We start from the raw sequence: 23440 nt of genomic DNA on the forward strand, positions 1-23440 counted from the left end.
CTTACAGTGGAGTAGATAGGCTCACTTCCACTCCTGTCTATTAAACCTCCTAGCAGCAGCTCATAGTTTGGCATGCTTTGTTTTGAGTGTACTGGATGACGGCTGCATGGGGGGGGGGGGGGAGTGGAAACAGAGATTAACCAAATTGGCTTCCTTGCCTACAGTGGAGTAGATAGGCTCACTTCCACTCCTGTCTATTAAACCTCTTTGCAGCAGTTAATAGGTTTGCTTGCTTTGTTTTGAGTGTACTAGATATGACGGCTACACGGGGGAGTGGAAACAGAGATTAGGCTCACTTCCACTCCTGTCTATTAAACCTCCGCAGTAGCTCATAGGTTTGCTTGCTTTGTTTTGGGTGTATAGAAATGACGGCTGCGCGGGGGAGTAGAAACGGAGATTAACCAAAGTGGCTTCCTTGCCTACAGTGGACTAGATAGGATCACTTCCACTCCTGTCTATTAAACCTCCTTGCAGCAGCTCCTAGGTTTGCTTGCTTTGTTTTGAGTGTACTAGATATGACGGCTACACGGGGGAGTGGAAACAGAGATTAGGTTCACTTCCACTCCTGTCTATTAAAGCTCGAGTCCTTTGTTTGGTTCTATCAAGTGCGGCTGCGCAGATTAGATCTCCCGGAAAAAGCCTCTTTTTGATTTCGGACATGCCGCGCTCTCCTCTGACGCAACTTCCTGTTTCCGGCAAGGCGGGATGTAGGAGGAGAGAACTGAAGCAGGGAAGTTGTGTGATGTGTGTAAAGTGTGTGAGGAGTCGGGGTATCGGAGGAGGAGGAGGAAAGCTGTGGGATTGTTAGTTGGCCACCTCAGGTATGAGTTTGTTCATTGTAGACAAGGGAGGAGAGAGGGAGGTCGGTCCCCTGGTGCTGGGCCTGGTGGAGACAGGGAGAGATGACAGACTACTTGCAGGAGACTCGAACAGGGATGTTGGGCCTGTAAAGAGCGGGAGGGTAGTTGAATGTGTTTCACACGCTTCGTGTTTGTGGCTTGGTATCTCTGCTTGATGCAGGACGTGTGGAGGGGGATAGTGTGTACTGGGAAGGCCGGTGAGGAAAATCAGAAGGGACATGAAAGAGGAGAGTGTGCATGGGGGGGGGGGGGTGCAGGGAGGGATGAGATGGTGTGGAGAGTGCAACAGAGGGGAGAGTGTGTACTGCGAGAGCAGGGAGAGAGGGCACTAGGAGGATCATGTACTGCGGGGGCAGGGGGAGAGGATAATAGACGAGAGTGTACCGCGAGGGGCAGGGAGAGGGGGCAGCAGGGGATCGTGTACGCGGGGGCAGGGAGAGGGGGCAGTAGGAGGATCGTGTACGCGGGGGCAGGGAGAGGGGGCAGTAGGAGGATCGTGTACCGCGAGGGCAGGGAGAGGGGGCAGCAGGGGATCGTGTACGCGGGGGCAGGGAGAGTGGGCAGTAGGAGGATCGTGTACGCAGGGGCAGGGAGAGGGGGCAGTAGGAGGATCGTGTACCGCGAGGGCAGGGAGAGGGGGCAGTAGGAGGATCGTGTACCGCGAGGGCAGGGAGAGGGGGCAGCAGGGGATCGTGTACGCGGGGGCAGGGAGAGTGGGCAGTAGGAGGATCGTGTACGCAGGGGCAGGGAGAGGGGGCAGCAGGGGATCGTGTACGCGGGGGCAGGGAGAGGGGGCAGTAGGAGGATCGTGTACCGCGGGGGCCGGGAGAGAGGGGAGAGTAGGGGACTGGTGGTTGGGAGGTGAGGATAGTGCTGGGCAGACTTATACGGTCTGTGCCCTGAAGAGCACAGGTACAAATCAAAGTAGGGTATACACAAAAAGCAGCAAATATGAGTTATCTTGTTGGGCAGACTGGATGGACCGTGCAGGTCTTTTTCTGCCGTCATCTACTATGTTGCTATATGTATATGTGTACCGCGGGGGCAGGGAGAGAGGGCAGTAGGGGGATCGTGTACCACAGGGGCAGGGAGAGAGGGCAGTAGGGGGTTAGAGTGGTGGACTTTGGTCCTGGGGAACTGAGGAACTGAGTTCAATTCCCGGCACAGGCAGCTCCTCGTCACTCTGGGCAAGTCACTTGACCCTCCATTGCCTGCAGCATTGAGCCTGCCATGAGTGGGAAAGCGCGGGGTACAAATGTAACAAAAAGAAAATTGTGTACCGCAGGGGCAGGGAGAGAGGGCAGTAGGGGGATTGTGTACCGCGGGGGCAGGGAGAGAGGGCAGTAGGAGGATCGTGTACCGCGGAGGCAGGGGGAGAGGGTAGTAGGTGGAGAGTGTGCAGCGGGGGCAGGGAGAGAGGGCAGTAGGAGGATTGTGTACCGCGGCGGCAGGGGGAAAGGGCAGTAGGAGGATTGTGTACCGCGGGGGCAGGGGGAGAGGGCAGTAGGAGGATTGTGTACCGAGAGAGCAGTAGGAGGATTGTGTACCGCGGGGGCAGGGGGAGAGGGCAGTAGGAGGATTGTGTACCGCGGGGGCAGGGGGAGAGGGCAGTAGGAGGATTGTGTACCGAGAGAGCAGTAGCAGGATTGTGTACCGCGGGGGCAGGGGGAGAGGGCAGTAGGAGGATTGTGTGCAGCAGGGGCAGGGAGAGAGGGCAGTAGGGGGATTGTGTACTGCGGGGGCAGAGAGAGAGTGCAGTGACGGGAAGTGTGTGCAGTGGGAGGAGAAGGTGGGAGAAGCAGGAAGAAATGTGAAGGGGGAGATCTTATGTGTAAGGAGAAGGGAGTATCACGTTCTGCGGAGTGAGGTGAGGGATAGTGAGTGTAGTCCTAGGAGGAGGAGGAATTCCAAGGGGTGCTGCATAACATTGGTTTCCTGTTGAACAAAGGGTTTGTTTTAAATTGCTTTGTTTAGTGCATTACAGCTGGAGAGTTCCAAATATCTGCAAGATATTTTGAAAATGTATGAACCAACTAGGCGTTTATGCCTTAAATGGATTATTTTGTTGTGCTGAGTGATTGAAATTATACTGTACTTGTAAGCGTGCTCTTAGAGCTGTAGGCCTTTGTTTGTGGAATAGTCTGCCTTTAGAACTGAAACATGAGGTGAGGATAGTGCTGGGCAGACTTATACAGTCTGTGCCAGAGCCGGTGGTTGGGAGGCGGGGATAGTGCTGGGCAGACTTATACGGTCTGTGCCCTGAAGAGCACAGGTACAAATCAAAGTAGGGTATACACAAAAAGCAGCAAATATGAGTTATCTTGTTGGGCAGACTGGATGGACCATGCAGGTCTTTTTCTGCCGTCATCTACTATGTTACTATGACAGAGCTTGATATAATTTAAAAAGTCTTTTAAAACATGGTTTTACAATAAGACCTTTCAAGTTCACTTGCTAAATGCTGCGTGTTCTATTTTATACCTATAGGACACGTGGCCATTAGTGCGTGCTAATGTCTGTCAGCTTGCGCTAATGGATAAAACAATAATGGGAGAGGGGGGTGGTGAAGTTGGATAGTATTTGTTTGTATATGTGACTTTAAAGTTTATAGTGGCTTGCTTTGAAGTCTTTTGGAGAGGTGTGATATCAAATCCTATAAAATAAAGTATAATATGTGAGGAGGAGGGGATACAGAGGTTGGAAAGAATGTGTACAGTGTTCTCTCCAGAAACGTTTGCCGGCAGGGGAGTACTGCTTAATGTTATAAAGTTTTCTGTTAGCCTAGCCAGGTAGGCTTCCGTTTAGAAGTTCCTGGGCAGAACCCAGTGGTGTGTGTGAAGAGGTGAAGGAAGCTATTAGAGTTAAAAGAACATTTTTAGGAAAATGAAAGAAGGATCCCACTGAAGATAATAGGAAATAGCATAAGGAGTGGCAAGTCAATTGCAAAGTGCTGATAAGGAAGGCAAAGGTTTGGAGGAGTGGCCTAGTGGTTAGGGTGGTGGACTTTGGTCACTTAACCCTCCATTGCCCCATGTAAGCCGCATTGAGCCTGCCATGAGTGGGAAAAGCGTGGGGTACAAATGTAAAAAATAATAATAAGAAGAAACAAGAAGCTGGTAAAAGAATCGTTTGGATTGGTAGAAGACTGAGGGGTAAATGGGCACTTTGGGAGGACAAGGCCATTGCAGAGAGACTAAATGAATTCTATGCTTCGGTCTTCACTGAGGAAGATGTCGGGGAGATAACAGTGCCAGAAATGGTATTTAATAGTATCCAACTTCAACAAGAACTGTCAAATGTGTACTAGCTTGGAGCAGAGAGATTCTTCCACTGGAGACAGAAATACTTTGTTTAAAAGCTCACTGTCAAAACAGAAATGTGAAAATCACTGGTGCTCTGCAAGCTAATGATGCCCTAAGCCAGGTACCTTCTATAATGTAAGTGTTACATAGTAACATAGAAAATGACGGCAGAAAAACACCTGCATGGTCCATCCAGTCTGCCCAACAAGACAAACTCATATGTGCTAGTTTTTGTGTATACCTTACCTTGATTTGTACCTGTCTTTTTCAGGGCACAGACCGTATAAGTCTGCCCAGCACTATCCCCCCCTCCCAACCACCAGTCCCGCCTCCCACCACCAGCTCTGGCACAGACTGTATAAGTCTGCCCAGCACTATTCCCGCCTCCCAACCACCAGCCCCGCCTCCCACCACTGGTTCTGCCACCCAATCTCGGCTAAGATCCTGAGGATCCATTCCTTCTGAACAGGATTCCTTTATGTTTATCTCACGCATGTTTGAATTCCGTTATTAGAAAAATATTTCTGCAGGGGGTTACCGCTGACTTAGTGACGGAACCCTTACTGCCACCTAAATTCTTATTGCACGGCCATTTCATTTTGGGGCTACGGTAAAATGAGGGACTCTGCAAGCATCAAAAATACGCGCCAACGCTAGCGTAGGCCCCCTTTTACTGCAGCTTAGTAAAAGGGCCCCTTAAGACCCTTAAATTTTCTAGCGACATTATCTGGCTCCTTTACAGCTTCTGAAAATGTATCTAAAGAATATTGTTGGATATCCTCATGCAGCTGTTCTAACTGTCGAGGGTATATGATGTACACCGCTGTAATTTGACGAATGTTTAAGTGGTTAAGCAAATAAACTGTAACTGTAGAACTTTGAGGTCCATATCACAACATAGATTAGTTATTCCCTCTATTTCCCAGGCACATTGGACATCCATTTGTGATAGTGCTTTCTTTTGGTTGTGACGCGCTTTGTGGAATCAGTTTCCTATCAGTATTCAAGAAATAGATTCCTTGTCTAAATTTAAAAAACAATTAGTCATACTTTTCTCTCAAATACTTAGTCTTCCTGAAAGTATAGGAGTTTAGGTGACAGAATTGTAGTATCTAATTTTTTTTCTGGTATTCTATGTGCTTTGATAGGTCTTTCCTATCAAAATGGAGTTATTTTCTATTTTAAATTTTCCAGTAGCAGTCCAAAAATCTGGACTCCTTGGGAATCGGGTCAGTCTGGATTTTTAGGCAACCCTCTATTCCCAGCCCTGTGCGCTCTTCCTCTGTTCCTGGCCCTTCACGCACTCTCACAGCCCCCCCCCCCCCCCCCCCCCCCCCCCCCCCGGTGGCTGTGCATCCCCTTTCCCTCCTCCCATCCCTCCCCGCACGGTCTGGCATCTCCCCCCCCCCCCCCCCCATTCTTGACCCTGCCCACTTAATCTCTAACCTGGCTTGAATGGTTCGCAGTACCAGCAGCAGTCTTAGTGGCTGCCTCTGGCATGCACCTGGCCTTTCTCCTCTAATTGCACTGCGCCTTCCGAAGACAGGAAATTGCATCAAACGGGGCAGGACGGGTCAGAGAGGAAAGGCTCAGTGCATGCTGGAGGCAGCTAGTAAGCAAGGCTGCCGCTGACACTACGAAGACTTCAGCACAGGTTAGAGAGAGAGAGCAAGCGGACAGGGCCACTTACTGGAGTGGGCTTTGATGGCAAATCCAGTAGTTGGAGCATAAGGACAGAGCCAGGCAGACTTCTACGATCTATATCCCAGAACCGCCAAAGAAAGGCCATGGTCAAGTATATACGATCATGTTCATTGTTGATGTAATCATGAATTAATAATGAATGTGACTGTTGGGCAGACTGGATGTACCGGTCTTTATCTACTGTCACTTACTATGTCAATATGTCACAGATGCTCAAATATTCTTTCATTTTTATCCTATAGCTCTCATAATCCTCCTTATCTCTAGATTTCCTCCACACCCTCTCAGCATGTCTCAACTCCTGCTGTAAAATATTCAGAGCACCCTATTTCCAAGGACACATTACATAATTCTCATGTAGCACAACTGTGTACACTCTGGGTCAATCACATCTAATGACTGCATCAATGACTTATACCATCGATCAGCCATCTCCTAACCTGTTCTCAGTTTCCAATATCTAATCTGGTACAATCAATGGTACTGGTCTACTGTAATGCACTTTACGCTGGCTGTAAAGAACAGATTATTAAGAAACTTCAAACTGCCCAAAATACCGCAGCCAGACTTATATTTGTGGAAGGACAAAATACGAAAGTGCAAAACCCCTAAGAGAGAAATTACATTGGCTTCCACTTAAAGAACGGATCACGTTCAAAATCTGCACGATTGTTCACAAAATAATTCACAGAGAAGCCCCGTCTTACATGCTTGACCTCGTGGACCTCCCACCCAGAAATGCCAAAAGATCTGCCCGTACTTACCTTAATCTACATTTCCCCAGCTGCAAAGTATTAAAATACAAACTAACACATGCGTCCAGCTTTTCTTACAAAAGCACGCAAATGTGGAATGCTCTTCCAAACCACTTGAAAGCTATTAATGAAATAACAAACTTTCGCAAATCATTGAAAACCTATCTATTCACCAAAGCTTATCACGAGAAGCCATAACTCACTACAAATCATCAACACCCCTCCCTCACTTATACCGTCTTCTTTCTGTAACTGCTTGAGTAGATTGAATGCTAGCCTTGTTATTACTATATCTTTATACCACCAAATGTATTTCTGTTCCCTGAAATGGTGATACCATTACAGGATTTTGTAAGCCACATTGAGCCTGCAAATAGGTGGGGAAATGTGGGATACAAGTGCAATAAATAAATAAATAAATAGACAACCACTGCCGCTTCAAATTGTCAATTTCAAACTGATGATGCATCCAACCAGCCACGAACCATCCAACTCTTTTACCATGCGCTTAACATCCACACTGAAAGACAAAACACAGTGATTGTACCAGCCCACCTTCATTACCTGCACTGGATACAACATATTCATCCACATATGACAAAAAAGTAAGATCCATCATATATGACCTGCTTCAAGTGTTGGCTCTCTTACCACCTGCTGTAGTGAGCAGGGTGCCAATGCCCCTTCCGAAAGCTGCTGAAAACATACCTCTTCAAACAAGCCTATCCAAACAACCCAACTTAATTTACGAACCTAATCCACACCCTTAACATTAACATACCTCAATCCTCCCCCCCCCCCCACATCTCTTCCTCTTGTTCTTCTCTATACAATTGAGTTATTCTCTGTGATACTTTTTACCCATACATTGTATTATCTCTGTGATACTTTGTACCCATACATTGTAAGCCGCACTGAACCCGCTATCGAGCGGGAAAGAGCGGGGTATAAATGTTACAAATAAAAATAAATAAATTCTATTTGCTTTCTTATCTGCAGCAGCACACTGAGCAGAGGATTTCAACGTATCATAAACAGCGACGCCGAGATCCCTTTCTTGGTCGGTGACTCCTAACGTGGAACCTTGCATTACGTAGCTATAGTTCGGGTTCATGTTTCCCACATGCATCACTTTGTACTTGCTCACATTAAACATCAAATAGTGGGGTTCCTCCAGGGTCTGTGTTGGGACTGCTGGTTTTTAACATATTTATAAATGATCTACAGATGGGAGTAACTAGTGAGGTAATTAAATTTGCTGATGACAAAGTTATTCAAAGTTGTTAACTCACGACAGGATTGTGAAAAATTACAGAAGGACCTTACGAGACTGGGAGACTGGGCAGCTGAATGGCAGATGACGTTTAATGTGAGGAAGTGCAAGGTGATGCATGTGGGAAAAAGAACCCGAATTATAGCTATGTCATGCAAGGTTCCACATTAGGAGTTACGGACCAAGAAAGGGATGTGGGTGTTGTCGTCGATAACATACTGAAACCTTCTGCTCAGTGTGCTGCTGCAGCTTGGAAACCGAATAGAACGTTGGGTATCATTAGGAAAGGTATGGAAAACAGGTGTGAGGATGTTATAATGCCGTTGTATCGCTCCATGGTGCGACCGCACCTTGAGTACTGTGTTCAATTCTGGTCACCACATCTCAAGAAAGATATAGTAGAATTGGAAAAGATGCAGCGAAGGGTGACTAAAATGATAGCTGGGATGGGACGACTTCCCTATGAAGAAAGACTAAGGAGGCTAGGGCTTTTCAGCTTGGAGAAGAGACGGCTGAGGGGAGACATGATAGAGGTATATAAAATATTGAGTGGAGTGGAACAGGTGGATGTGAAGTGTCTGTTCACGCTTTCCAAAAATACTAGGACTAGGGGGCATGCGATGAAACTACAGTGTAGTACATTTAAAACAAATTGGAGAACATTTTTCTTCACCCAACGCGTAATTAAACTCTGGAATTCATTGCCGGAGAGCGTGGTGAAGGCGGTTAGTTAGCAGAGTTTAAAAAGGGGCTAGACAGTTTCCAAAAGGACAAGTCCATAAACCACTACTAAATGGACTTGGGGAAAAATCCACAATTCCAGGAATAACATGTATAGAATGTTTGTACGTTTGGGAAGCTTACCAGGTGCCCTTGGCCTGGATTGGCCGCTGTCGTGGACAGGATGCTGGGCTTGATGGACCTTTTGTCTTTTCCCTGTGTGGCATTACTTATGTACTTATCTGCCATTTAGACAGCCAGTCTCGTAAGGTCCTCTTGTAATTGTTCACAATCCTCTTGCGATTTAACCACTTTGAATAACTTTGTGTTGTTAGCAAATTTAATTACCTCACTAGTTACTCCCATCTGTAGATCATTTATAAATATGTTAAAAAGCAGCGGTCCCAGCACAGACCCTAGAGGAACCCCACTATCTACCCTTCTCCATTGAGAACACTGACCATTTAACCCTACTCTCTGTTTTCTATCCTTTAACCAGCTTTTAATCCACAATAGAACACTACCTCGTATCCCATGACTCTCCAATTTCTTCTGGAGTCTTTCATGACGTAAATTTTCAAACGTCTTTTGAAAATCCAGATACATAATATCAACTGGCTCACCTTTATCCACATGTTTGTTCACCCCTTCAAAGAAATGTAATAGATTGGTAAGGCAAGATTTCCCTTGACTAAATCCATGTTGGCTTTGTTTCATTAATCCATGCTTTTGAATATGCTTAATAATTTTGTTCTTTATAATAGTCGCTACCATTTTGCCCGGCACCAACGTCAGGCTTACTGGTCTATAATTTCCCGAGTATTATTAAAAAAGGAATGGAAAACAAAAATGAGGATGTTATAATGCCTTTGTATCGCTCCATGGTGTGACTTCATTTCCGAATATTGTGTTCAATTCTGGTCACTGCATCTCAAAAAAATATATATTGTGGAATTAAAAAGGTACAGAGAAGGGCAACGAAAATGATAAAGGGGGTGGGACGACTTCCCTATGAGGAAAGGCTAAGGCAGCTAGGACTCTTCAACTTGGAGAAAAGGCGGCTGAGGGGTGATATGATAGAGGTCTATAAAATAATGAGTGGAGTGGAACAGGTAGACATGAGTCGCTTGTTTACTCTTTCCAAAAATACTAGAACTACAAAGTAGTAAATTTAAAATGAATTGGAGAACATTTTTCTTCACTCAATGTGTAATTAAACTCTGGAATTCATTGCCAGACAATGTAATAAAAGTGGTTAGTTTAGCAGGGTTTAAAAAATGTTTGGCTGGTTTCCTAAAGGAAAAGTCCATATATCATTATTAAAATGGACTTGGGGAAAATCCACTGCTTTATTTCTAGGATAAGCAGCATTAACTGTATTGTAATGTTTTGGGATCTTGCCAGGTACTTGTGACCTGGATTGGCCATTGTTGGAAACAGGATGCTGGTCTTGATGGACCATTGGTATGTCCCAGTATGGCAACACTTATGTACTTATGATATTTTGTAAAGCACTGTGATCTATTATTTTAGTTAAGTGGTGTAGTAAATTGTATAATAAACTTACAACAGTCTCTTCCCAAGAGAGATCATAAAGTATTAAGCACCAAGCTCCGTGCTCGAGTGGACAGAGATTGTATGTAAATATCCCATGTAAGTAGAAAAACATTTTATCATTTGACAAAGGTTTTTGCACTTCTTTGCTTCATCAGCATCAATGCATGATAATAATTAGGTCTACCCCAATAGTTGGGTGGGTCCTGACTTATCCAGGTGCATAGAATACACTTCTTTCGAATTAGGCTTGCTTTTGCCTTACACTTGTAACGAGCTAGTTGGACAACCTTTTGTATTTAGACAGTGTCTTATCTATCTGTTCTGTTGTTTGTTTTGTTAGGTACCTCAGTAATGGCAGGAGAGAGGAGAAATGGGAACCTGCTAGTTCGCTTAGGACCACAACTGCAGGCATACCCCGAGGAGCTGATCCGCCAACGCTGCAACCATGAAGGACACATTGAGTATCTGATTCGCTGGAGCATCTGCAACCTGGATGAAAAGGTGGGAACCAATGGGACTGCGGCCTCCATAGAGAACAAGGCAGAGCATATCTTGATGTGGATGTCAGCTGAAGAGGTTTATGCTAACTGTCCAACACTGTTGGGGAAGCGAAAGCAGGAAGGGCAGCAGGTGAACGAGGAGGCCACTACTAGTTCCTTCCCTTCACATATGCCACTTGAGCAAGAAGCTCTGCAGGACCTGAAGAATGACGTCCGGACTTTGGTGCAGCGTGCTACCAAGCAGATGACCCAGAGGAGTGGTCCTGAGTCATCCATCCTGAACACTATCCATGTACTGAGTGCCTATGCCAGCATTGGATCATTAGCAGGAGTGTTCAGAGAGACGGGGGCCCTGGATTTGCTGATGAAGATGTTGTGTAATGAGGAGAAGCAAATCCGTAGGAGTGCGGGCAAAATGCTGAGAGCACTAGCATCTCATGATGCAGGTGAGAGAGCTTACTGGGGGGAGGGGGGGTTGTTTTGAGGGCATTAACATAGGAGTGGGAGCTTGCTGGGAAACAGGTGAGAGCTCATCAAGGGTGCTTAGAGCTCTGTTTTTTTCATGATAGAAGTGTAAGAACTGCTGGAGGTGCTGAGGCCATTGTCATCACATAATGCACAGAAAACAAGTGAGATAGCTTGCTAGGACAGGGAGGAGGGCTAAGGGAAGCTTTCACCCAATGAAAGAGTATGTAAATGCAAAAAGCTCTCGTCCTGCTTGTGATCTTGGTTGATGGGGAGAGAAGGCAGTAAGGGAAATAGTATTTTAAGGCATAAACGAAGAGCACATTGATGTCCTGAAAAGAATGTATAAATGAAGTTTGTAGGTTAGGTGGGATAGAGGCTTTGTAGCAGGAGTTGGTGGCAAAACAGCAGAGACTAAATCTTTGCCAGAGGTTAACCTTCTTGACCTGCTGAATATTTACAGCTTTATTCTGTTTAACTATCAACTATATGTAAACCAACCAACCAACAAGTACAGAGTTCATGTAAAAGACAACAGTAAAGTACTTACTGGAAAAAAACAGCAAAAAGTATATCTTAAGTCCCATCAAGTTTATCTATACTTTGATTACTTAGCTTTTACTCCAGCAGTAATAGACTCTTCTGGAAGGCTAAAAGTTAAAACTAGGGAAAAGCTGCTGTTTCCTTGTCAGCAGCAGATGAATCCATTACGAATGGGTTGTGTCCTCCTACCAGCAGGGGGAGATAGAGAACACTGAAAACCATAGTGCCTCTAGGATGGCTAGCTCCATCTGCCTCTCAATATTTCTCTATCTCCCAGCAGGGTAGGACGCAGCTTGTTCAGCTCCTTGAAAATTTCTGCCTGGGGAGGCTCCTGTGCTTGGCCAGTTGAGATGGGGTGTTGTGGCTGGTGGTGCCCACTTTAAAGGCATATAGGTTCGCCCTTTCCCTGCCTTACCCATTGTGGATGCAGGCACATAGGTTCGCCCTTTCCCACTTCCCCTTTGTGGATGTAGGCATATAGGTTCGCCCTGTCCCTGCCTTACCCATTGTGGATGCAGGCACATAGGTTCGCCCTTTCCCTGCCTTTCCCACTTCCCCTTTGTGGATGTAGGCATATAGGTTCGCCCTGTCCCTGCCTTTCCCACCCTCTACTGCTTCCGGAGTACCTCTGTAGCTGTTTGCCTCCAACTTTCCTCACAGCGTAAACAAAAAAAAAAAAGCTCGCTTTTTATGCGCTGCTATTCTTAGGCTTTTATTGACGTGCAGCGTGACCGGAGCTCAGTCCTTTGAGGTAAGAGCGGTACTCAGCTCCTCCAGGGAGGGTCTGCGGATGGCGTTCCGATCGGGGTGATTTTTGCGCAAAGCCGCCATTTTGTATTTTATTCCGCCGTTTTTCGTCGATGGCTGCTGAGGGAGTTAAGCGCTAATCCTGTTGTGGCAAGTGCAGATCAGCAGTGGGGCTCTGTAAAATGTGCTGTATAGACGGTAGAGCCAGTATGAGCATGGTGAGCGATGAGTCTTCCCGCTCAATGGAGCTGGCAGCGGGCGCCATCTTGGAAGCGCCGCATGGCTTGACCCCCGCGGTTGCGGAGGAGTCTGTGAGCAGAGGGGCGCCTCGGGCCGAGGCTACCAGAGGAGCTCCATTCCCCGTAGCTCCTAATTCGTAGAAGGGAGGTCAGGCTGAGGTTTTCTCCCCTGAGTTTGTGCTTATTTTACATAAAGCTTTCATGCTGAAAAGAGCTCTGCCGCAGGTGTCTGACACTGCGTTGCTACCTGGTCTCCCTCCGACTGATGATGGCCCGGGGCAGATGTCAGAAGTGGATGCCCCTGAGCATTGGATGCACGCTAAACATAGATGGTAAATTCCCTGTCGGAGAGTGGTGCACCTCCCTCCCCCCCCCCCCCCGTGGTCGGGCTGTGGGGACTCTGAGGGATATTGTCACGTCTATGGTCGTGACCCCTCTCAGACTGACTTTATTTCCGGCGGTCAGCTTCTGAGCTGGCTTCTGTCTGCTCTTCCTGAGTTAGTTCTGTCTCTGTCTCTGTGTGCTGGCTGCTTCCAGCATGGATTTCTCCACTATACTGCACCTGTGTGTGTTAAGCCTCTCTGTGCTTCAGTATGCATTCTGCCTGTGTTTTGGTTTGTGTTTCTCTTGCCCTCTGGTGGCCAGACCTGGTGGCTGCATTGGATTGTCTGTGTGCTGTTTCCTGTTCCAGCCTTCAGCTTAGTCCAGTCCGGATCTTCCGGCCTGCCAGACTTGCTTGGCTTGTTTGATCCTGCACAGCACCCGTAGCTGCCTGGTGATTGCTGCAGATGAATCTCAGCTGCTGCTGGGCTTATTAGCCATTTGGAAACTCTCTGCTTTGCCTTTGCATCGCCTAAGGCCCTGGTTTGTTGGTGCTTGCTGCACTTCTGCCTAGTCCAGTTTATAGTCTGTATTCTTGCCTGATTCTAGTTTAGTCTTTGTGTAGCTTCTTGTACTGTATTGCTTGTTTCCCGGTCTTGTTTGTATGTCTTTGTCTAGTTCTAGGTTGTCTGTGTTTCTTGTTCAGTGGCTGCCTGGCAGCTTTCAGTTCTGTCTCTTGTCTACCAGTGTTTGTTCCCTGTTTCAGTGGCTGCTTGCAGCTTTCAGTTCTGTCCCTTGTCTGTCTTGAGAGTCCTAGTCTGGTATTCTGCCTAGCCTCCCTGTGTGTATCCGGCTGGTTTCCAGTTCCTTCCCTGTCCGTTAAGTCCTACCGGCCACCTGCACTCAGGGGCTCAACTCCTGAGGAACGGTGGTCAAATGCAGGTGAAGTCTAGCTGGCCCTTTCAGAGTTCTGCCTTATCCCTGTGTGGGGTGGTTTTGCCTGCCACTGCCACTCCTCGGCAGTGGCCCAAGGGCTCACGATCCTAGTTCCTGCTTTTTGGAAAACGTGACAGATCTGGCAGGCTTTCATGGTCTGAGGAGCTAGAGGAAGGTGCCGGTTTGCTACTGGATCTGGATGATCCCACTGTGGTTAGGATTTTCCTCCGCGATGAGCTCCCAGCGCTTATCTCTGATGCCTTACAGGCCCTCTCTATTGATGATCCTGTTCAAGGCGAGGCCTCCTCTGGTAATCTGAGGATGGCGAGTACTAAGAAGCCTGCTCGAGCCTTTCCTTTGAATGACTCCATCCAAGAGCTTATTTCTGCTCAATGGGCTGACCCAGAGGGGCCCTTGAAAGTGGCCAGGGCAATGGGGCATCTTTACCCTCTGAGTGAGAAGCACTTGGCCCATTTTGGGATGCCTAAAGTGGATGCCTTAGTCACGGCTGTGACAAGAAAGACCACCCTCCCAGTAGAGGGAGGGGTCGCCCTGAAGGACATTCAGGACCGGCGCCTGGAATCAGCGCTAAAACGATCCTTTGAGATTTCAGGCCTAGCCTTAAGGGCGTCTGTTTGCAGTTATGCTGCTCGAGCCTGCCTTTCTTGGTTACAACAGGCAGTGGAACAGCCTGTGGATGGTGCGGAGTCCCTTGCTGAGGTTGCACCGCGCATGGAGTCGGCCTTGTCATTTTTAGCTGACGCCCTCTATGATCTGGTCAGAGCTTCAGCTAAACAGATGTCTGTGGCAGTGTCTGCCCGCCGCCTTCTATGGCTACGGCATTGGGCGGCTGACATAGCCTCTAAGCAAAGGTTGGTGAAGTTGCCCTTTCGGGGACTTCTGCTATTTGGAGAGGATTGATAAATACCTGGGGAATGCTAAACCCCAGCGGTTTCCTGAGGATAGGCTGCGGCCTTCTTCCAAGGGTCAGGTGGTTCCCTCCTCCTCTAGACCTCGCTTCCGTGAAGCTAGAAGGTATCGCTCGGGGCGCTCTGCTGGGTTTACTCAACGTGCCCGTTTTCAGCAGAAGAACTCCTTTCGCTCGGACAAGCGATCCGCAGCGGCTGGTGCTAGGCCTGGAGTTCAAGGGCGACCCTCTCAATGATGGTGCGCCGGTCCACTCCTCCTTTACAGCTGTAGGAAGACGCCTTTCCCTCTTTCTCGAGGAGTGGACCAAGATTACCTCAGATCAGTGGGTCCTGGACCTGATCAGAGAAGGTTACCGATTGGAATTCAATGCCCCGGTGAGAGACGTGTTTTTGGAGTCCCGATGCGGTACTGACGTCAAACGGGCGGCGGTAGAGGAGACCCTACAAGTCTTGTTGCACCTTGGGGCGGTGATCCCTGTGCCTCCCGCCGAACACGGCTGCGGTCGTTACTCCATTTACTTTGTGGTGCTGCAAAAAGGCGGGTCTTTTCGGCCCATTCTCGACTTGAAGGAAGTCAACAAGTCTCTGAGAGTGCGGCATTTTCACATGGAAACCGTGGGCTCCATCATTGCGGCGGTACAGCCAGGAGAGTTCCTCACATCTCTGGACCTAAAAGAAGCTTACTTGCACATACCTATTTGGCTCCCGCACCAACGGTTCCTCCGATTTGCGGTGTTGGGAAGACATTTCCAGTTTCGGGCCTTGCCTTTTAGCCTCGCCACAGCTCCGCGAACCTTTTTAAAGGTAACGGTGGTAGTAGCTGTCTTTCTCAGGCGAGAGGGTATCCGGGTTCACCTGTACCTCGACGACTGGCTCATCAGAGCGGACTCAGCAAAAGAGTCATCATGTCACAGCCAGAGTGGTCTCAGTACTGCAATCTCTGGGCTGGGTTGTCAATATACCCAAAAGTCACCTTGACCCCCCTCTCAATCTCTAGAATATTTGGGGGTCTGGTTCGACACGGTCTCAGGGTTTGTTTATCTACCCAACCAAAGGCGGTGCAAGCTTCAGAATCAGGTCCGTCTGCTCCTGAGGATGCCTCGCCCGCGAGCTTGGGACGTCCAGCTGTTGGGGTCGATGATGGCCACCTTAGAAGTGGTGCCATGGGCGACAGTGCATGTGAGACCTCTGCAGATTGCCCTGCTTCAACGATGGTCTCCGATGTCCCAGGATTATCAATGCAGACTCACGTGGCTCCCTGAGGCCCGACTCAGTATGGAGTGGTGGCTCTCAGACAGCATGCTGCGGCAAGCAATGCCGCTAGCGCTTCCCGATTGGTGCCTGGTGGTAACGGATTCCAGCCTGAAGGGCTGGGGAGCACATTGCCAGGGAAGCTATGCCAAGGGTCTATGGACACCCAAGGAAACGTGTGGTCCATCAATCGCTTAGAAAGAGCGATATTTCAGGCGCTTCTGGCCCTTCACATGACCCTGGAGGGACTGGCTGTCAGAGTTCTGTCGGACAAAACGACAGCAGTGGCCTACATAAATCGACAAGGCGGCACTCAGTGCAGAGCACTGGCCGCAGAGGCTGCTCTAATTTGCCACTGGGCCGAGCTACATCTGTAGCTTCTGTCAGCAGCTCACATAGCAGGTCAGAGCAACGTGCAAGCCGATTTTCTAAGCAGGCATCAAATCGACCCAGCGGAGTGGGAACTGGCAGACGAAGTGTTCCTTCAGATCTGTGCCAAATGGGGAAAGCCTGTAATGGATCTTATGGCGTCAAGCACAAATGCCAAAGTCCCGTCCTTTTTCAGCAGACGGCGAGATCCTTGCTCGGCGGGGTTGGATGCCTTGGCTCAACCCTGGCCTCCGGGCCTCCTGTATGTGTTCCCTCCTTGGCCCTTAATAGGGCGGCTCCTCCTGCGAATTCGGCTACATCAAGGAGTGGTGATCCTCATTGCCCCGGATTGGCCCAGGTGGCCATGGTATGCGGACCTCCGGCGGGTGCTGGTGGAGGCTCCCCTTCCTTTGCCGCTGGTTCCGAACCTGTTGATGCAGGGCCCGGTGACCATGGAGGATTCATGCCGCTGTGGTCTTACGGCATGGCTATTGAGAGGGCGCAATTGAGAGACAAGGGCTATTCTAACAAGGTCATCTCCATTCTCTTGCAGGCCCGCAAGCATTCCACTTCCGTTTTCTATACTTGGATCTGGCGCCAGTTTGAGGCTTGGTGTGCTTCTATAGCAATTACACCCATGCGGGCTTCTGTCTCGCCAATACTTTCTGCAGGATGGTTTACAAAAAGGCTTGGCCTTTAATTCCCTGCGTGTTCAAGTGGCAGCATTGTCATACTTTCGGGGGAAGGTCGCTGGCCTCTCCCTGGCTTCACATCCGGACATTGCACGGTTTCTGAGAAGGGCGCTTCAGCTCCGGCCTCCCGTGCGGGCCCCTTGCCCGGCCTGGATTCTGGGGCTAGTATTAAAGGCTCTTCAGTGTTTGTCCTTCGAGCCGCTGAAGCGAGCTTCGGAGAAGGATGTGACTCTAAAGACGGTCTTTTTGGTGGCCATTGCATCGGCGAGACGGGTATCTGAGCTCCAGGCGCTGTTCTGTCGAGACCCTTTTCTGCAATTCTCAGAGTCCGGAGTAACGGTACGTACTGTGCCTTTCCAAAAATACTAGGACTAGGGGGCATGCGATGAAACTACAGTGCAGTAAATTTAAAACAAATCGGAGAAAATTTTTCTTCACCCAACGTGTAATTAAACTCTGGAATTCGTTGCCGGAGAAAGTGGTGAAGGCGGTTAGCTTAGCAGAGTTTAAAAAGGGGTTGGACGGTTTCCTAAAGGACAAGTCTATAAACCGCTACTAAATGGACTTGGAAAACTCCAAAATTCCAGGAATAACATGTGTAGAATGTTTGTACGTTTGGGAAGCTTGCCAGGTGCCCTTGGCCTGGATTGGCCGCTGTCGTGGACAGGATGCTGGGCTCGATGGACCCTTGGTCTTTTCCCAGTATGGCATTACTTATGTACTTCCTTCCTGCCTAAGGTGGTTTCAGCGTTTCACCTAAACCAGCCTATCTATTTGCCCTCCTTTACTAGGGAGGAGTTTCCAGAATCCTTTGGGCAGTTGCACCTCCTGGATGTGCGCTGGGCTCTGTTGCAGTATCTGCAGATGTCAAATGCTTTCAGGACCTCTGATCACCTTTTTGTATTGTTGTCAGGTCCTCGCAGAGGGTCTCCAGCATCTAAAGCCACTATAGTCCGCTGGCTTAAGGAAGCCATTTTTTCTGCATATCTGCTATTTGGTCGGCCTCCGCCTGACGCCTTTAAGGCTCATTCCATAAGAGCGATTTCCTCCTCTTGGGCTGAAACTGAAGCATTCTTTCTTCAAGAAATATGTAGTGCAGCAACTTGGGCTTCTAAGCTTTCTTTTGCCCGACATTACAGGCTGGATGCGGCTGCCAGGAGGGACGCGCTTTTTGGAGCACAAGTGCTGGCGCGTGGTGTGGCTTGTTCCCGCCCTATCAAGGGATTGCTTTGATACATCCCACTCGTAATGGATTCATCTGCTGCTGATGACAAGGAAGGGAAAATTAGGTTCTTACCTTGGTAATTTTCTTTCCTTTAGTCACAGCAGATGAATCCTTGATCCCTCCTTGATTGACTCTGTTTTGTGTTCAGTTTTTCCTGCAGACATGTTCTCTCATTGGGAGAATTTGGAAAACAGTCTTCAGGATTTTTGTTCTTCTACAGGAGGTTGAGTTTGTCCCTCCTTTGTGTTGTTGCTCCTGTTCTGGGCCGTTCGTTCGCTGTGAGGAAAGTTCATGTTATGCTACTTTGCGGTTTAACACTGCTTTGGAAGGTTTAAAGTACTGAGAGGCAGATGGAGCTAGCCGTCCTAGAGGCACTATGGTTTTCAGTGTTCTCTATCTCCCCCTACTGGTAGGTGGACACAACCCATTCGTAATGGATTCATCTGCTGTGACTAAAGGAAAGAAAATTACCAAGGTAAGAACCTAATTTTCCCTTATATCGATATTAATGCATTGGGTTACCTGTTCCCGCTTTCCATCGTCTCAAATGGGTGTAACAATTGGGGGTTCATTGTGAGGAGAGTGAGTAGCTTAAAATGGAGGCTGCCTTACCTAAGGTCTTAGTGGCTGCGAACATGCAAGAAAAAAGTTCCAAAGTCCCGTACCATTGGTATCTGGTTCCAACTAGGCTTAATCAGCTGGTTTTAGCCATTTTATCTCAATGTTGGAAGAATTGCGGGGACAGAGGTATGATGGGTCACATTGCAAGGTGAGAAGCTTTTGGAAATGCAGCCTTATACATTATGGTATTTGTATTCCGCTAACTCCCCGAAAACAGGTTAAAGTAGATTATAAAACACTATCAAATAAAACAGAAAAAGACAAAAATAAACCTAATTTATGTATACCTTGGGATTTTTCTTTTCAGTAGACTTATCTCAGAAGCTTCTTGGCCTAAAGCCATGTTTATTAGACACTATCTCATTGCACCTAGATTGATCCTAGCTAGCTGTTGGAAGTTTTGCAGGGAGTCCACCTCTTCAAAAAAGTTTTCAAAATTATGGCACGTGTAAGATGGAGCAGTTGATAGCTGAATGCAATAGGACCTTGTCCAAATGGAAATAATTTGGGGTCCTTTTGTAAATAGAGGTATATAGAGATAAGGGTTACTCTGCTTGACTTATCAGTGCTGACTTTCTTGTAGTATACAGGACATTTGATTTTGGAATTGTGAAAGTATTTACTCTCCCTTCAGTGGGAGGAGGTTTTTTTTTTGAGGGGGAGAAGGGGGAGGGAATATATGTGCAGGGGTTGTGGTGGGGTTACACTAGAAGAATAGACTCTAACAAGGGAAGATTTCTTGCTGACCACTTTGAAGCTCATTTTATTTAATAGCATTATTTTGACAAACAGTTATTATTGTAGCTTACAGTTAAAGGCCTGTGTCTATCCATGTTGGGAGATATTCAGGTTTATATGTAGGGTCTGGTCAGCCTTTCACAGAGCCCCTCTCAGTGTGCATGTGTGTGGAGAAGGTGGGGTGAGGGTGGACAGTGCGTACTCTATGTATAGAAAGCTCCCCCTAGTATGGGAAAAGGGAAGTGGAGGGGAAGAATTGATTCTCTTGGAGAGAGACAGAGCCTCTTCTGTTGTGAGAGCAGAGTACAGTGTCATGGTGGGGGATGTGCAGAGAGAGCTTTCCTGTTGTAAGAAGTGCATTATATAGGGGAGGGGGGGATATAAGTATATTCAGAGCCACCATCTCTCCTGAAAGTGTGATGCGTTGTTTGTCAGATTTAGCGTTGCTTGCTTACTGACTGACTTTTTTTGGGGGTTTCAGGAAGTCGTGCCTATGTTCTCCTCTCCCTCAGCCAGCAGGATGGCATTGAGCAACATATGGACTTTGACAGTCGCTACACCCTCCTGGAGCTCTTTGCAGAGACCACATCCTCAGAGGAACACTGCATTTCCTTTGAGGGGATCCACCTGCCTCAAGTAAATGTTCATTGCACATCAAGGAATGGAATAATTTGAGCAGGATCAGGTGCTGATCTGCAGTTAACACAGACCTGAGAAGATCTCCTTAGAGGAATGTAGATGCAGTAGGTTTGCAGCAAATGTCTTTACCTTGCACCTACATTCTGGCTATGTGTTGGGAGTGGGTTCTAGGGCTCTGTAGTTCCACATGGATGATGAATTTAGGAGGGTGTGTGTGGCCCAGTAGTAGTACACAAATAATAGGATGGGAGTGGGTGTCATGGACCAATGGCAGGATGTTAGATTGTATGCCAAATTGAAAGATGTGGTCTAATGGCTTCATATATATTGGGAATAGATGATGTGGCTTAGTAACAGTACATGTGTTATGGGCTGGGAACTGGTGTTCTGGTTTTATGGTACTACCTAGATGTTGGGTCTGGGAGCAGGTGTCATGTTTTAGCAGGAGTATATAGATTGTGGGCTGGGAGAAGGTGGCATCACCAGTGGGAAAACACAGATGGCACTCTTGGGAGCAGGTGTCTATGCTTGGCTTGGCAGCATCATGTGGATAGGGGGCTGAGAATGTATGTTGTGGCTGATTAGCAGCAGTAGTATGTGTAGTGTGGGCTCAGAGTGGATGTTGTGGCTGTTCATCTGTAGCATATGGACTGTGAGCTGATTGTGGATGCTGTGGTCGATCAGTAGCAGTAGCATGAGGACTGTGTGCTCAGGATGTCGTGGCTGATCAGCAGCAGTAGCACGTGGACTGTGTGCTCAGAGAGGATATCGTGGCTGATAGCAGCAGTAGCACGTGGACTCTGTTCTCAGAGAGGATGTTGTGGCTGATTAGCAGCAGTAGCAAGTGAACTGTGGGTTCAGAGAGGATTCTGAGCTATGATAAAATACTGAGCCATTTGATTATTTTGTCACAGATTCCGGGGAAGATGCTGTTTTCTCTGGTAAAACGTTATCTGTGTGTAACTTCCTTGATGGATAACCTGAACAGCAGCAATGAGCAAGGCGCTCGGCATCAGGACAGCACTGCAACCTCCACGCATTTCAGTGAGAGAAGCCGTATTCAACTGGAGTTTGAGTTCAGCATGGCCATGGCTAACCTGATCTCGGAGCTGGTGCGAGTCATGGGATGGGACCGTGCACAGCAGGTAATGTTCGGGGACACACACAGTGAAGATCATACTCGGCCCTTCAGATCCATTTTCCAGCCTAAAGTGCCTGCTTGCCCGAGCATCCAAGTGCGTTCAGAATCTTGCACTCCGGCTGCAGCCCCTCGGAAGAAACAGTCGAAGGGCTTTCTGTCTCCATCTGACTTCTCAAGCCACGACAGCTATGTGGAATACGTACAGGAAAACCTGAAGCCAGAAATGATCGTGCGCATGCTGGAAGACTACGATGAAATTAGCGCAGGCGATGAGGGGGTGTTCCGTCAGAGCAACAGTGGCCATCCGCCAGTTCAGGTAAGAGGTGTGAATGTGGACATGCAGCTAGGTCTACATTTAAACCTACTCTGATAGAAATGACTGTGTTCACGCGCTGTTGCTTTCAGTCTAGGAAACCATATTTATATTGACTAAAATCTGCGCATTTAAATTAGTAAGTACCTTGGTTAAAGTACAGAGAGATGCCACAGTCATATGGTGCCTGTCTTTGGGTGAAAGAGTCTCTAGAGATGAATGGGCTGTGCAGTGATAACCAGTTACACCCTACAGATGCTCTTGAAGGGAGCAGGTGATAGTACTTGGAGAACAGTATCACTTTGCTGGCCTGTGACTCCTAATTTGGAACTTTGCATTACGTAGCAGTAGTTCAAGTTCCTTTTTCCCACATGCATCACTTTGCACTTGCTCACATTAAGCATCATCTGCCATTTGGATGCCCAGTCTCCCAGACTCTCCTCTTGCGATTTAACAACTTTGAATAACTTTGTGTCATCAGCAAATTTAATGACCTCACTAGTTACTCCTATCTCTATATCATTTATAAATAGGTTAAAAAGCAGTGGTCCCAGCACAGACCCCTGGGGAACCCCACTAACTACCCTTCTCCATTGAGAATACTGACCATTTAACCCTGCTCTCTGTTTTCTATCTTTTAACCACTTTTTAATCCACAATAGAACATTACCTCCTATCCTATGACTCTCCAATTTCCTCTGGAGTCTTTCATGAGGTACTTTGTCAAATGCCTTTTGAAAACCCAGATACACAATATCGACCGTCTCGCCTTTATCCATGTTTGTTCACCCCTTTAAAGAACTGTAATAGATTGGTGAGGCAAGATTTCCCTTCACTAAATCCATGTTGGTTTTGTCTCATTAATCCATGCTTTTGAACATGCTCTGTTATTCTGTTCTTTAGTCTCTACCATTTTGCCCGGCACCGATGTTAGGCTCACCAACCTTTTTTAAAAATCAGCGTTACGTTGGCCACCCTCCAATCTTCCGGTACCATGCTTGATTTTAAAGATAAATTACATATTAGTAACAATAGTTCTGCAAGTTCATTTTTCAATTCTATCATTACTCTGGGATGAATACCATCCAGTCCAGGCAATTTGCTACTCTTCAGTTTGTCAAATTGCTCCATTTCATCCTCCAGGTTTATAGAGATTTCATTCAGTTTCTCTGACTCTTCAGCTTTGAATACCATTTCTGACACCGGTATCTCTCCCAAATCTTCCTCGGTGAGGACAGAAGCAAAGAATTTGTTTACTCTCTCTTCAATGTCTTTGTCTTCCTGATTGCCCCTTTTACCCTTTGGTCATCTAGTGGTCCAACTGATTCTTTTGCCAGCTTCTTGCTTTTAATACACATGCATCATCGTCAGCAGAAAAGCTTTCTCCAACTTCAGAAACCTTGATGCAAAGCTGAAGTTCTGGTCTGCATACACTCTTCCATGTACTTCTCATGAGTAGTACTTTGAAGAGTCACTCAGACCTCTCTTGCGAGACAGATGAGGAGTCCTATGGCATTTTGTTCAATCCTTCTCCACCACCTCAAGAAACATAAGTCTCCCCCTGAAAGTATATCCTTTCCAGGCTTTGTCTATGAGATGG

General features: G+C 47.5%; 1 protein-coding gene across 1 annotated transcript in view; it reads left to right on the forward strand.

Annotated features, from left to right (window-relative positions):
- Window positions 1-718: 718 nt before the first annotated feature.
- The window catches only part of CUL9 (cullin 9), a 308998-nt gene continuing 286276 nt past the window's right edge, over window positions 719-23440 (forward strand). Inside the window, exons 1-4 of the mRNA XM_030195702.1 lie at window positions 719-821; window positions 10512-11117; window positions 20229-20383; window positions 21301-21843. Coding sequence (XP_030051562.1) covers window positions 10523-11117; window positions 20229-20383; window positions 21301-21843 — 1293 coding nt within the window. The 5' untranslated portion in view covers window positions 719-821; window positions 10512-10522. The remainder of the gene's footprint in view (window positions 822-10511; window positions 11118-20228; window positions 20384-21300; window positions 21844-23440) is intronic.

This window comes from Microcaecilia unicolor, chromosome 3, assembly GCF_901765095.1.
Source record: "Microcaecilia unicolor chromosome 3, aMicUni1.1, whole genome shotgun sequence".
Taxonomy (NCBI): domain Eukaryota; kingdom Metazoa; phylum Chordata; class Amphibia; order Gymnophiona; family Siphonopidae; genus Microcaecilia; species Microcaecilia unicolor.